At 37.3% G+C, this 15,951-nt stretch overlaps 1 protein-coding gene across 2 annotated transcripts in view; it reads left to right on the top strand.

Moving 5' to 3' along the window:
* LOC117298921 (conserved oligomeric Golgi complex subunit 3-like) overlaps window positions 1–15,951 on the top strand; it is a 42,998-nt gene that overhangs the window by 11,820 nt on the left and 15,227 nt on the right. For both annotated transcript variants that reach the window (XM_033782303.1, XM_033782302.1), the window contains 5 exons: window positions 753–835; window positions 1,877–2,011; window positions 3,229–3,307; window positions 3,619–3,746; window positions 4,929–5,027. In XM_033782303.1, the coding sequence (XP_033638194.1) occupies window positions 753–835; window positions 1,877–2,011; window positions 3,229–3,307; window positions 3,619–3,746; window positions 4,929–5,027 (524 nt within the window). The remainder of the gene's footprint in view (window positions 1–752; window positions 836–1,876; window positions 2,012–3,228; window positions 3,308–3,618; window positions 3,747–4,928; window positions 5,028–15,951) is intronic.

Genomic DNA, 15,951 nt, shown 5'->3' with positions numbered 1-15,951 from the left:
TACAATAATTTTCAAAGACTCGACCTGTGAAAATTTCAGCTCAATCATTTCGTCGAAGTTGCGAGATTATAATGAAAGAAAAAAAACACACCCTTGTCGCACCATGTGTTTTCAGATGCTTGATGTCGAGACCTCAAATTCTAAATCTACCAACAGTGTCCACTGCCTTTCAAAACAAAATCCCTAGATAGATACTAACAGAATAAACAGAATCATCAGAGGGTGGATTTGATTCCCGGTCATGACACTTGTGTCCTTAAGAGCATGGTACTTACCATGATTGCTTCTCTATCCTAGATTTTCTCTTCTTTTGTTATTGTGTTAGCCTATTTTGCTCCTTTTTGGTTTTGTTTTGTTTTAGTATTCATTTTATTCTATGTGGTTTTATAATTGTATTCTCTGTATTATGGGTTCCTTTTTGCCTTAAACATTTATTTTTGTGTGTGTGTTAAGTGTTGTAAGGCCTAGTGTAAGACACTATATAAATATATATATTTTTTATCATTATTACTATAATTATTGTTATAACTGTTATTATTATTCTTCTGTTTGCATAGATATGTCAAAATCAAACTTGTTTTTTAATTTGATATTAGTATAATGAATTAAATTTTACAAAATGTTGTTTGTATTGAGGTACAGTCATCTTATCTAATTTTAATTTAAAATTAGTCTTCAGAACCATATGTAGACAAGAGCTTCTTTGATTTGTAATAATCATTTGTTTCCGACTGTTGGTTTGTCCGATTTAGTGGCAGCCTACAGTTTCCTTGGGAAGCGGTCACGGATGCTCTCATTCAACACTAACAATGCATTCCTGGAATTTCTCTTTGAGGTAAAAAAAAAAAAAGATTGACTACTTTCCCGCCATCGACATAAAAACAAAAATTATTTTCTTAAAATCAACCCATAAATAAAATTTTTGCATAATTCTGGCTTTATAGACAGAACCTAAAAAAAAAGTGAATGGATTGACGTTTCAACCCTTAAAGAGTCAGTTTCGAAGGATGACCTTCGAGAAAGAGTCTGCTAGGGTCGAAGGCTCATTTAGCCTTTTTAAAGAAAGACGCTGCTAGGGTGAAGACGTCAGGCCATTAACTATTTTGTGCATTTAAGGTATTTTTGGTTGGTAAGCAGTTTGCAACAGTGAATTCTAATTTCACATATTATACAAAACTTGTCACTTATACCTAGGTTGAGAAGTCAAACTATAGAATTTCTTGACATTTTACGGTCAGATTCAGTGTCTTAACAAAAGTTGTACTCCTGTGTGCAGAGAAGCAATAACAATCACTGTCCTTGTGCCTGGTCTCATGACACTTCACTTATTTCTATTCTCGGCCTCGTGTATGTGCTCCAAAAACCCAGATGAACTTTCATCTTTTTAGAAAACTACCAATGTGGAGACCTACAGCATCAGGGCCCAATTTCATAGAGCTGCTAAAGCACAAAAAAATGAAATTTCTTTCTTGATAAAAATAGGATTACCAACCAAATTTCTATTTGTTGCATATTGCTTGTTACTGATATTCAGCTGTTGTTTGCTTATCCTGAAAATCACGTGGAAATTTGGTTGGTAATCCTGTTTTCATCAAGGAAGAAATTTCATGCTTAGCAAACTTTTATGCTTAGCAGCTCCCTGGTTCATTTGAGGCATTACTTTGTTCTTCAGTGTAAAGATTATATTGACCAACTTTAATGGGAGACTTTCCAACGCTAGGTGGCAGCAGACATACCGGGTAAATTTCCATTGTTTACGTAGTTCTGAACATGCGCATAATTCTGAGAACAATGGATTTACCCGGTAAGTCTGCTGCCCTCTATCGTCCCAGAAAGTCTCCCATTTAGCTTGTTTACCTTTTTGCTCTCTTGAAAGGGCGCCCCCAACGTCACCGAGCATTTTCTTGACTCTAAGAAAGACGTGGATACGCAACTGAAGAAGACGTGTGAGAGATTCATCAAGCTCGTCGCGGACTCCCTCGTATCAGAACTCTACTCATTCCTTACTAAGGTTAGTTTTGTTATTCTTGTTAACGTGAAACTATGCAAGTCTGCAGTTTAATCACGGTACAGGGTCAACCCTCCTACTTTCTGGCCTCTCAATATCATTTTATTGGGGACTTAAATGATATATGCCTCCCTGCAATTAACATCAGTTGGAGTGGGGGGGTTCGCGTCCCGGTTGTTACACTTGTGTCCTTAAGCAAGACGCTTAACCATGGTTGCTTTGTAAAAGTTGGGGAGGTAGTGCTTTCAGCTCTACCAGCCAGGCTTCTGATGGATGATACCCAAGCCTACATTCGTATGGACTGTATAGACCGCATTGAATTAGCCCTTTTTTTGCTATAAAAGTCGCCATCTTGTATGTCAAACCGTATGCGCGTCCAAATGCGTACATCAATGAAGCACGCAGCACGCACGGTCCCGGTTAGATTTCTACGGCACATGCACGCACACACCCACGTACACACGCACAGACGCCATCTTGTAGGGCAGATATTTGAACGGTCTATAGGGGTAACCCTGTTTCAGGACCAGGAGTAGGTGGCAATGGCCCATGGAAAAATAGTTGATTGTACCCCAATGCGCGAGGGTGCTATAAATAGTACTTTTATCACTTCCGGGGGTATACGCGATTCGCCCTGCACAGATTAATAGGCGTTCTGTCACTAGTGTTGCGCCGTAGTTTCAATTTGTTTTAGAGGTGGATTATAACGGCTCCTTTAAAAGTCTTATTGGCCGTGATGGATTAGATGTCTGTGGTGGTTATGTGTTCCAATCTTTAATAACTGTTTTGGGTATGAATGAATATACCCCCGGAAGTGATTGAGAGCGCTCTCACGCGGTCAAAAATATGGCCCATACCTTGAAGTGGCCTTCAGGCCTTATGTGTATGGTGACTTGCATACAAGTCCTTTACTAAGTTATTTGGGTTTACTGTCTTAATGTTATGCAATTTTACTCTTTGGATAGTCCTGTAAGGTTCTTGTATTTTCTTTTGTATGGATTACTGTATATTTTCCTCACTTTTTCCTGTTGTAAATTTTTGATATTTTTATAATTATTTTGTTATGTCCTTGTGTACATTTTATTGAATGGGCGCAATATAAATGAATAAATTATTATTATTATTACTAAACTTAAAGACAAACCCAGTGGTTTAATTTGTTGGTAAATCTCCTCAGGAGCAGGGATTGATTAATGTTACATTCTTTGTTTACTTTCCAGGCAACCGTCATCACCAGCATGAACAAACAAGACGAAGCACCGCAAGCATCTCTCAGGAAACAACCATTCGCAACTGCAGGTACTTTTTTGGTTTTTATTTTGAAAATATTTTGGAAAAATCGTGTGGAGGAGCTCGGTGTCCATCGTCTGGATTAACAAATGTTTAGAGCTTCACTCAGTTCTGTTTTTGAAGAGAAGACCTTAAGATTCTCCAAAGGAGATTCAGTTCACAAATTTGAAGTCTTAAAATGTGGCTTAGTTCAGAAACACTGTACGAACGAGGTTATATATTAGCAGCGGCTACCGCAACCATTTTATGTTGAATTACTGCAATATAAACTTGCCACTTTGGCAAAGAACACACCCTTTCATTGTGTCTTTTATTTTCAGAGAAAGTTCATGAGGTGGTTGGCGCCACCTATAGGCAGGTGAAGTCCAGGTTACCAGCAATGTTCCGGAGTATGTCTCTCTACTTGGCCAATAAAGACACGGAGTATATACTCTTCAGACCCGTCAAGGTAGGTCTCCTTTAAAGGGGTTGGGTACTTTTTTTTACGACACAAGACACAAGTTCTTTCTTCCTATAGACGAGCAGAGTATACTGTTCGTAGCATCAAGAACACACCTGCACTTTTCAGAGCCAACACTCCAACAAAAGAGATTAACACATGGTTGTACCCGCAAGGTTACAATTTATTTATAGCTTCTTCTTAAAAATTCCACAGAATTACATTAAACTTTTAAACTTACACGGTTTGAACATAATATTGGTAAAAAGCTTCTCTGTTGTTTTTGAGAAATTAGTAAAACAATTTTATGAAAGAAACAAATAATTTGCTACCTTTAAATATTAGTTCGTTGCTTATCAAGGGCAGGCATTTTTAATGAAAGAAAGAAATAATTTGCTACCTTTAAATATTAATTCGTTGCTAATCAATGGCCGGTATTTTTAATAGGAAATGCATAATGTACGAGCCTACGGTTTACTCCCAAGTGACGCCTCATTTGAATGTTGGCCACTTCCTGCGTTGACCAGAAAAATAAAAAAACGGCCCCATTTCTTATGACCTGTTAATACATTTTTAAATAGAAGAAGTAAACAAAAAATGTGCATTTGTAACTGATTGCGTTATGCGTTTAATCAAAGCCCCCACAATGTCACAGTTTTTATGAAGGTCCCATCATAACAATCATGATTAACATTTTCATCTTACATGTATGTTTAGTTTGTAATAGTATACACCATCTTTGCACAGCGAGTCGTTGTGCATTTAGTTGTGCATTAAAAACGGCAGTCTTTTCAATAATCAACATTTTCATTTTCGTCCTATGTAAAGTTCCTAATAGAATCGATCTTTACACAACGCATAGCTGTGCATAGCTCAAACTCGCTAACCACTAGCACTCTTAACTTCCTTATACCTTCCGGCCAGGTCCTAATTCTAACACAAAAAGTTGCTAAGCACAACAAAATTATGCTTACCAGAATCTGGTTACCAACCAAACTACCAAGTCACATATTGAGTTTGTGACTGATATCCTGCTCATTTTTGCTTAGCAGACAGTTATCAAGCAAAATTTTCTGACCATCCACGCTTCAAGTCTGCAGTGCCTTCAACACCTGTGGCCAAGACAGCTTGAATTGGGCCTTGAACTATTCGTACTTTACTTCAAGATTTTTTGGTTTTTTTTAACGGCAGGGAAACATCCAGCAAGCTTACCAGCAGCTAGAAGCCATCGTCAAGGAGAACTACACGGAGGAGGATCAGCAAATCATTGGTTGCCCCTCCATGGAACAGGTAAGAAACATCACCTTTTTCTATAATGGACTGATCCACTAAGCCCCTCCCGCTGTAGCTGTTGCCTAGCAACATAACTCATTGGTTGTCTCTCCATGGATCATTTGTTACCCCTCAATGGAACAGGTAAAGACCTTCACCTTTTGTGGAATAGACTGATCCACTAACCCACGCCCACTTAAACAAATTAAGTCAGTTGTAGAAAAGACTAAATCTGAAGAAAAAAATCTGTTTGAAAAAAACATCTGTAAACAAAAAATCAAAAATGATAAAGTAGAGATGCCTAGTCCCCGAAGTCTCCCATTGTGAGTGTGATTTAAAAAAGGGGCTAATTTACTTAGCAACAAAGTCATTTGGTAAGCAGAACAAGTAAATGTATTTTTCTGGTATTTTTCTGGTACAGTGTGTACAGCGTACAGCAGTTTCAGTTTACACTTGCTTCTGGTGAGATTTGTCTCAGAAAAATGCAGGGCACTAACAGGAATTTGGAATCTAAAGGGAATTTATCAAATGCAAACTTCCTGTTCAGTGTGTCTATGACTATTTGTAGCTTGATTCTTAGACGACACTCACCTTAAAGGCACTGGACACTGTTGTTAGTTACTTAAAATGATTGTTAGCATAAAACCTTACTTGCTAACGAGCAATGGAGAGCTGTTGATAGTATAAAACATGTTGAGAAATGGCTCCCTCTGAAGTAACAAAGTTTTTGAGAAAGAAGTAATTTGTCACTCAAATAATAAAAGACTTTAGGCATCTGAAAGCACACACATTTTGTGCAACAAGGAGGTGTTTTCTTTCGTTATTCTCTTGCAACTTCCATAACCAATTATGTCAAAATTTTCACAGATTTGTTATTTTATGCTTATGTTGGGATACATCAAGTGAGAATAATGGTCTTTGACAATTTCCAAACATGTCCAGTGCCTTTAATCCAGAAAAACCAGAATCATGTTAATCCAACTTTACCCTCCCCCCGTGCTAAATCCGTCGTGGATCACTCAACTCAACCTAGATTTAAGAAAAAGTCCTGGATAAACCATAGACTGGGATGTCCTCGTTTGAGCATCAAATCCATCAATTCACAAATGTCAACATTTACTCCTTTACGATTCATCTTGGGAAATGTTTCTTCATCAAATCAGGTCTTTGTGTCAGAATGATGTATTTTCTGCAGGTGTCGTTTTCTGGGAATTGGTTGATTGTATTGTGCATGTTTTTTTCTCGCCCCGTAAATCCTTCTTGATTTGATACTTCTGATGAACTTGTACCTCCTTTATATATTGTGGATACAGTTCTCAGTTTAAAAACAAAAGGGTTAGCGGATTATTGGGAATGGTGTTATAAAAATACACAACTTCAAGATCTTGTTTGTTAATATCTTTGTTTATAAATCTCTTGACTGGCTTCCTGTTTGAGTCCAATTTCTTAAAAACAAATGTCTGTGAATTTAACGAGCCCTCAATGGCTTAGCCCCTGGCAACATGTTGTACCTCATTTATTTATCCCTCTATTGCTCGTCTTGGTCTACGATCATCTAGTGCCTCTAAACTTTTGTATTTGTATCTTATTTTTCATCTGTTGACATTATTCACAAAATCTAGGACGCAGGGACAATAATCTAAAAGCCCAACACAAATGGACTTAAAGACAGTGGACACTATTGGTAATTGTCAAAGACCAGTCTTCTCACTTGGTTTATCTCAACATATGCATAAAATAACAAACCTGTGAAAATTTGAGCTCAATCGGAGTTGCGAGATAATAATGAAAGAAAAAACACCCTTGTCACACGAAGTTGTGTGCGTTTAGATGGTCGATTTCGAGATCTCAAGTTCTAAATCTGAGGTCTCGCAATCAAATTCGTGGAAAATTACTTCTTTCTCGAAAACTGTGTCACTTCAGAGGGAGCCGTTTCTCACAATGTTTTATACCACCAACCTCTCCCCATTACTCGTCACCAAGTAAGGTTTTATGCTAATAATTATTTTGAGAAACTACCAATAGTGTCCACTGCCTTTAAAACCCTCTAAAGCAAAAATAAATAAAAATGAAGCAAGAACAAACAAATTAATTAAACATTCAATTTAAAACCACTGGTCAGCTCTAACATACTAAAAAACACAAAAGAAGTTGAGGGAGAAGTTGCTCCCCGTTTGTGGAATTTGATACTGCTGCGTATCCAAACATCTAGTTTCATAAGTAGTTTAACATCTCACCTAAACATGCATTTGATGTATCTAGCCTTTGCTCGTCCATTGTAAATGCATTTGAAATATAAGCATTTTACTTTGCATTATGTAATTTAGTAGCCTACAGCACACGGCAAGTTGAAAAGTGGTGTTTAAAGAGGCCCATAGTCATTTTTGCTAGACAATGTATGCCAGGTTAATGTTAAAGAAACACGTTGCCTTGGATCAGTCTAGTTGGTCTTTGAAAAGCGTTTGTAACCATTTGTTATAAAATGCATGGTTAGAAAGATGTTTTAAAAGTATAATACAATGATCCCGAAAAAATTTGCTCGAAATTGCGTGGATTTGCTTTTACTTTGCGAACTAACACGGTCGGCCATTTGACTCCCATATATGGCCGACCGCGTTAGTTATGTACAGTGCTTTGTAACTTTTGTAAAAGGATCTTTAAAAATATTATCTATTATTATTATTTTATTAATTACTGCCCTTATTTTCATTTATTTGATAACCCAGTTTTGAGTTTTGGCAGGAAGTGCTAGGTTTTTACTTTGAATGTCACACGCCATGAATGACAAAGTTTCTAATGATCCTAGCCCCAGACACACACTCTATTTTTTAAATCCTTGTCGAGACATCTTTTTATTCTTTTCTTTGTTCCTTTAGTGAAGAACTTAATACCATAGGCTTTGTACACAACATTCCTTGTGGAGCCCCCCCCCCCCCCAGTCTTTTGTGCCAGGTTTTGTTGTTGAATGTCACACGCAATGAAGGACAAATTTATAATGATCCTAGACCCATACACACATTAGAACTATTTTAACATCCTTGTCGAGACATATTTTTATTCTTTCCTTTGTTCCTGTAGTGAAGAAATTCCCATAGACTTTATACACACAATTCCTTGTGGAGCCCTTAGTCTTTAGTGCCAGGTTTTGACAATGAATGTCACACGCAATGAAAGACAAAGTTTATAATGATCCTAAACCCATACACACATAAGAACTATTTGTACATCCTTGTCGAGACATCTTTTTATTCTTTCCTTTGTTCTTGTAGTGAAGAACTTCCCATAGACTTTGTACACACAATTCCCTGTGAAGCAGCTCAGTCTCTCTATAAATGGAAACCTTTTGTGTTTCCTTTTCTGTTTTGTCCTCGGTCTAATAAATATGAAATCATGTTCCGACACATTAAGTCTCACCGCTCTGTTAACACCCTACCATGACCATACCTTAGTGACCAATCTGCAATCAGTTGTCCCATGAGATTTCCCGGAGTACTTTTGGAAATTTCCTCAGGCTCTGTTTAGTATGTTTACTAAAAAATATAATTTATGTGTATTTGGTTGTGTATTCCTGTTTTGGGGTTGGGTTTTTTTTTTATGAAAGGGATTTTTAAAACGGGTTATTCACATAGATTTTCAATGACCTGGAATTTCATCTTTAAAAGGGCAAGGCCATTTCGATTTCGCTAAGCGCATTTCCATTTGAAAATCTGTCAGTCTATGGCAAACCTTGAAGGAGCACAAAGGCTGAGAACGGGGCAACAGTTTCACTCGCCTGGAATTTCATCCTGAAAAGGGCAAGGCCATTAACTTTGTGTTTTTCATCAAAAGGGAATTACAATTGTTAAATCTTAAAAGTCTATGAGTAACTTCTAAAGGGCCACCAAGGCCAAGATCAGGGGCCCAGGGCCCAATTTCATAGAGCTGCTTAGCACAAAAATTTGCTTAGCATGAAATTTCTTCCTTGATAAAAACATGATTACCAACCAAATTTCAACGTGAGTTTCACGATAAGCAAACAACAGCTGAATGCCAGTAACAAGGAATATGCAACAAATTGAAATTTGGTTGGTAATCCTGTTTTTACCAAGGAAGAAATTTTTGTGCTTAGCAGCTCTATGCAATTGCGCCCAGGGCAACAGAGGTCATGGCCTCCGTGTGCCGTCCATGTAATTCCAATCCTGTATTGACAACTAAACCAATGTCAAACATGTGGCATAGATTTTACTACCTTTCAATATGCCTATAGTTTTTTTAATTCCTCTTATTTTCCTCTGAAAAAAATATTCAAACTTTTGAAGCTTTCGTCTAGACATTCAGATTTTAATTGTCAATTTAAGCATTTATTTTCATACCCTAGTGAAAAATAGTAAACAATGTAAGAACAAACAATTAAATGTAAACAAATCAGCGCTAAAAATAGTTTGAAGGAGAGTGCGGGAAAACAAAATAATTATCTAGAGGCTTCATCTTGAAGCTGACGCTTGATTGATTTAAAAGCACCCTCAGATCAGCGCCAAATTTCATAAAGTGGTTTAGCAGATAATTCTGCTTTGCAAATATCTTTGCTAAGCAAGAAATGAGCAGGGTGCCAGTCACATCAACCGTAAATGTACGGTATTTTGGCTGGTAACCTATTTTTACTAAGTAGAATTTTTCTGTGCTAAGCAGGTTTTGTGCTTACAGGTTTTATGAAATTGAGCCCTGATCGTTTGGCCGTCACAAACTGCTCAAGTTTGTTTGATGAGCTCTTATGTGTTCTTGTTGGTCCGTGTTGAGAGAACCGTTTAGGCACTACTCCATCGAGTTTGGCGCTTATCGCTTGTCCCTCTGTAACCACTCTAACGTCAGGTGCATCTGCTGGAATCGCATACCACTTCTAGGGAACTCTTGGCACGAACGTAGGGAAGGTCAGGGTTGTAATTGCTCTGTTTTTAACCGGAAATCTTTTAACAATTTTTTTAAAAAATATTTTATATATACGATCAAATTCATAAAAAAAATGAAGATAACAGTATATGGGACAGCCCAGAATTCAGAGTAGGGTTTTCAAAACCCAAGATAAATGCATGAAAAAGGCTTCCCTCTCTGAAGCTTTCGCGCTCGCAAGCTTTCAAACTTTGCGTTCGTAGTTCAGGTTTTTTTTTGTCAACAGCCTATCACCTGTCTAAAGTGACGGTGTACCTTTGGTAATCACTAAAAAAAAAATTATGACCGTTTCAATTAATTTTATTTCATTTTATTCGCCAGGAAACATTAGTAAAAAACACTGAACAATTGCAAAATCAAAGGCTCTACGAGACCAAACAATACAATAATTTTAAGAAGAATACATTGATGTAAAAACACCTAGCAAAGTACTGAGGAACCTGGCTTGGCGGGCAGAAATAACCTCCGGTGGGGGTGGTACACTAAAACAATTAGAAGCAAAACAAAGAACCCTGGTTTGTTATTTTATGCATACATGTATGTTGGGATACACCAAGTGAGAATACTGGTCTTAGAATTACCAAACATGTATGCATAAAATAACATTTTGCACAACGTAACATTTTCAAATTCAAGTGATCTTTAATTCAAAACAAGCGCATACATTCCCACAGGCAATCAAGAAAAAACGGAAATTTCCTGCCTGGCCCGGCTGCTAATTAAATTTCTCAGGACCTTGCTGTTCAAAAAAAATCAATCGACTTTTATTTTGTTTCAATCCAGACTTTCCTCAAAAACATTTAGATATTATCACTTAAAATTCCCACCTGAAATAACAATCGGAAATTCAGGTTTTCTTGTGCCCGTGAATTATTTTGGATAAACATGTGTATGCAAATGTACTTGGGGTCATTCATAATTGTTGATGTTTAAAAAAGAAAAGAAAAAAAATGTTCTGTAACTTGAGGATGTGTTGGGGGGTTTGATTAAAAAGAAAACTTTTTTTATTTTATTTTTTTAGTTTTTTACTTTTTTTTTTTTTTTACTTTACTTAAGATCAAATTGTTTACAAATCATGAAAAAAATCCATATAGAATTATCCCAATTGCACAGAAGGGATTTTGAAACCAAGATAAACCAAGATAAACACGTGTATAAAACATTCTGAAAACCTCATTCAATTTAGGGTGGCTCAGGCCAAACTTTGGGTACAGAATGTGTCACATTTTTGATAAAATCCTCGTTGGAACTCTGTATTTTATAAAGTACATTCTGAATTTGTTTAAAGGGATGCTGCAGTGAATTCAAATAAAACAGTTAATTTTGCTGTCATTTATTTCTGATTATGTATTGACCATCACTGAAATGTGTTTTGTTTATCCCGAATAAGTCATGCCCCCCCCCTTTTGTGGATTGTTACCGCCCCCCTACCATTGACGTCATGTCGGGAATTCAAACATATCGTCGGCATAAAGAGTCTGGTCCCTAAATACACGCGCCTAGGTACCAGGCCACACACAGTGCACACGTCTCTATATGCACACAGCCAGGGGGCCCTCCGGCTCGGGTTACCGACATGACGTCACGTTTATGCAAATGAAGGCTCCCTTTTAGGGGCGGGGTGGGTTCCCCTTATCTCTTGAAAACCATTTTAAAAATACTTGCACATTTAATGAAAAATATAAAACAATATTTTAGGTTTAAAAAGTCATCTTTAATCGTTTAAATGAGAAGAAAACAAAACATTGCAGCCACCCTTTAAATCAAATTATGAAAGATTTTGTTTCTGGCTGTCCTTGACAGGGCAGCTTACTTAAATGCTAGTCCTACAACATGCTCCACTACAATGCTAATACTACAATGCTTAATTCAAGTTCAACTAATGCTGCAAATTTAATAAATCATAAGATTATCAATCTGTGATCCCTGAACCATAATTTTAATTTGATTATGTTATACAATTTTCGTCTCTTGTTAACGAATTAGTATTGACGATTGTTTATAACATGAATTGTGCGGCGAAGAGTTTTGCTTTTGGCCGCACAATGCCGCAATAAGAACTCTTTTCTTACACAGCTAATGTACAAGTAGCTGTTGTTTACTGCTGAGTGCCCTTACAGTGTAAGCAGAGAATATCACAGAGTGAAAAGTGCGAGCACACACATTTTATTTTTTGGCTTTCGGCTGTGGAGACATTTTTCGTTCTTGTCTTTGTCCCTGAAGTTAAGAACCTCACATAGACTTTGTGCAAAAAAATCCTTTTGGAGCATCCAGTTTTTAGGTTTCCCCTATGAAGACATTTTGTTTTCCCTTTTCTGTTTTGAAAATCAAATGGATGATATTAAATGGTCAGTAGGAGCTTCCTCTATGGTAGGTGGTATAGTAGGAGGGTTGACTGTGTACTGTGTAGATGCATTCACCACTTGATATCATATTGCAGACTGGCATAGTTTATCAGTCATTCAAAACCACAGTGGATGATATTGAACAGCCACACAGTAGGAGGGTTGACCGTGTACTGTGTAGATGCATTCACCACTTGATATCATATTGCAGGCTAGTATAGTTTATAAGTCATTCAAAACCACAGTGGATGATATTAAACAGCCACACAGTAGGAGGGTTGACTGTGTACTGTGTATATGCATTCACCACTTGATATCATATTACAGGCTAGTATAGTTTATAAGTCATTCAAAACCACAGTGGATGATATTGAACAGCCACACAGTAGGAGGGTTGACTGTGTACTGTGTAGATGCATTCCCACTTCATATCATATTACAGGCTAGTATAGTTTATAAGTCATTCAAAACCACAGTGGATGATATTGAACAGCCACACAGTAGGAGGGTTGACTGTGTACTGTGTAGATGCATTCACCACTTGATATCATATTACAGGCTATAGTATAGTTTATAAGTCATTCAAAACCACAGTGGATGATATTTAACAGCCACACAGTAGGAGGGTTGACTGTACTGCGTAGATGCATTCACCACTTGATATCATATTGCAGGCTAGTATAGTTTATAAGTCATTCAAAACCACAGTGGATGATATTGAACAGCCACACAGTAGGAGGGTTGACTGTGTACTGTGTAGATGCATTCCCACTTCATATCATATTACAGGCTAGTATAGTTTATAAGTCATTCAAAACCACAGTGGATGATATTGAACAGCCACACAGTAGGAGGGTTGACTGTGTACTGTGTAGATGCATTCACCACTTGATATCATATTACAGGCTATAGTATAGTTTATAAGTCATTCAAAACCACAGTGGATGATATTTAACAGCCACACAGTAGGAGGGTTGACTGTGTACTGCGTAGATGCATTCACCACTTGATATCATATTGCAGGCTAGTATAGTTTATCAGTCATTCAAAACCACAGTGGATGATATTGAACAGCCCCACAGTAGGAGGGTTGACTGTGTACTGTGAAGATGCATTCCCACTTGACATCATATTGCAGGCTGGCATAGTTTGACAATTATGGTGGATGATATTGAATGGGCAGACAGTAAGAGGGTTGACTGTGTACTTTGTATGCATTCACCACTTAATAACAAAGTGCAAGCTTGCATTGTTGTACTATTATGAATGTGTACTGTGTATGCATTCGCCACTTAATAACAAATTGCAAGCTTGCATTGTTTAACTATTATACATAACCATGGTGGATGATATTGAGTGGTCAGACAGTAGGAGGGTTGACTGTGTACTATATTGGTACATTATGAGCTATGATATTGCACTCTGGCATAGTTTGATGGTATTGAATGACCATACAGCAGGAATTCTTTAGTTTCCTTATATTTTGAATCTCTTTTGTATGATATTCCGACTAAGACTACACTATAATGTAGGTTTTGAAACAAAACTAATAACTTTTGTAAATCTAGAAGAAAAGAAAAGGAAGCAGCTACCATTAGTTTTTATTTTTGGTTTCAACCACTTGATCATAAAAAAAATTCTGTCTGGTAAACGTTCATGACTCCGAGACATTTCTGAATAATTTTCTTTTAGCAATTTCCTTTTAAAATTTCTGGTTGCCCCTAACTGAATGTGTTGCATGCAATTGAATATAAAGTGGCACACATCTTAAAGTTCAATTGGGGCAGACTTTTTTCTCTATGCCACATGTAAGGTTAGACGACTCGACATTTCATGTAAACCCTAACATGGTGCTAAAAGGAGTAGGTCTCATACGTCCCTTCCCACGTATCTTACAGGAAAATACTGAATGTTAAATGGCCTTGCAAACTAGACCGCTCAGCCACAACACTCCACCGCTACGCCAACATAGCAAGCACCCTTGTTTACAGGTTTCCTCAGGCTCTCGAGCTACAGCGATAAGCTCACATCCTTGGTTTCGTTACCAGAAATATAAAATAATAAATCATATTTAAAAATAATAACAGAAATCATTGGAAAAAAACTCCAAAACGCTTTGTCCTTGATATACTTTGCAGCAAAATTGAAACGAATTTTTTATATTTGATTTATAGTGCTTAGAATTATGACATTGCTTCCAATCTCTCCCGACAGTACGACACCAACAATCCAAGCATCACTTTATGAGGCGTCTTTGGTTTCATAACCAGAGAAATATAAAGAGAAAAACAATAACCCTGATCAGTGATAATGTACAACAAGATATTAATTTGGTACTTAGTTGTCCCTCAAGACCAACATGATCACAAATTGAGGTAAGAGTTTAGCGACGGCCGTGTTTTCTGCAAGGTGGAGACATCTTTGTCCCCACCATAGCTCTATAGTCCCCACCCACACCTTCATTCCTTGAGGCATCCTTGTTTTTATAACCAGTAACCTCGATCAGTGATAATGTACAACAAGATATTCATTTTGTACTTAATGGTCCCCCAAGACCAACATTATCACAAATTGACGTAAGAGTTACGTGACGGTCGTGTTTTCTGCAAGGTGGAGACACCTCTGTCCCCACCCACACCCACATTCCTTGAGGCATCCTTGTTTTTATAACCAGTAACCCCGAGACCGACATTGTCAAAAATTGACGTAAGAGTTTAGCGACGGCCGTGTTTTCTGCAAGGTGGAGACACCTTTGTCTTTTCCCAGGGCTTCCTTTCTGGGAGAGCACCACCTGGTGTTTCTGTCTGTCAGGAAATATAATCACGGCCGCCGTGACGGCGATTGCAACACAAACAATCCCACGCTAACAGGGTTTGCCTGATTTGGATAAGGGTCAATTTATAAAGGAAAAATCTGGTATTATTATTATTTCATTTTAAATCCTTTCAGCTATCGCCAGAGATGCTGTTTGTCCCCGCTTGAATCCTATAAATTAGCAGCGGGTACCGCAACAATTTATTGCTTTGGGGATTCACTGATTATTTTTCTAGAGCCTACTTGCTTTTTGGATTGTTTTTGTATTGCTTACTTTTGAGTTTTTGCCTGGTTTACTTCTTTATTCATCTCCACCCCTCCCCCCCAAAAAAAAAAATATATATAATAAAAATAATATATAAGAAAGTAATAAAAAAATAAAATAAAAAATAAAGTATACTCGAAACAATGTATAAACCCTATAACCCTAAGACCAACTATAAAAGATATTAAGACCAAATACATAACAAAACTAAGACCAAGTATAAGAGATGTTAAGACCAAATACATAAGAAAACTAAGACCAAGTATAAGAGATGTTAAGACCAAATACATATGAAAACAATAATAAAACCATATATGGAGCACCCAAGGTTGCAGAGTAGGGCTATCAAAACCAAAGATAAATACGTATGTTTGCTTCGCCCTCAGAAGCTTTTGCCCTCGCAAGCTTTCACAATTTGCGTTCATAGTTTAGGCTTTTTTTCCAACAGCCTATCACATCCCTGACTACCTGATGATTGATTGACTGAAAAACCCTGTGCTACGTCTTCTTTTGAGATAATATCGGCCAGGAAGTAGACTCGGCCGTTATTCATTGCTGACTCTTTTAAGGCACTGCAGCGGATTTCACGAAA

Source organism: Asterias rubens, chromosome 13 (assembly GCF_902459465.1).
Source record: "Asterias rubens chromosome 13, eAstRub1.3, whole genome shotgun sequence".
NCBI classification, from domain to species: Eukaryota; Metazoa; Echinodermata; class Asteroidea; order Forcipulatida; family Asteriidae; genus Asterias; species Asterias rubens.
Note: the sequence above shows the minus strand (reverse complement) of the source record. Positions and strands in the feature narration are given on the sequence as shown.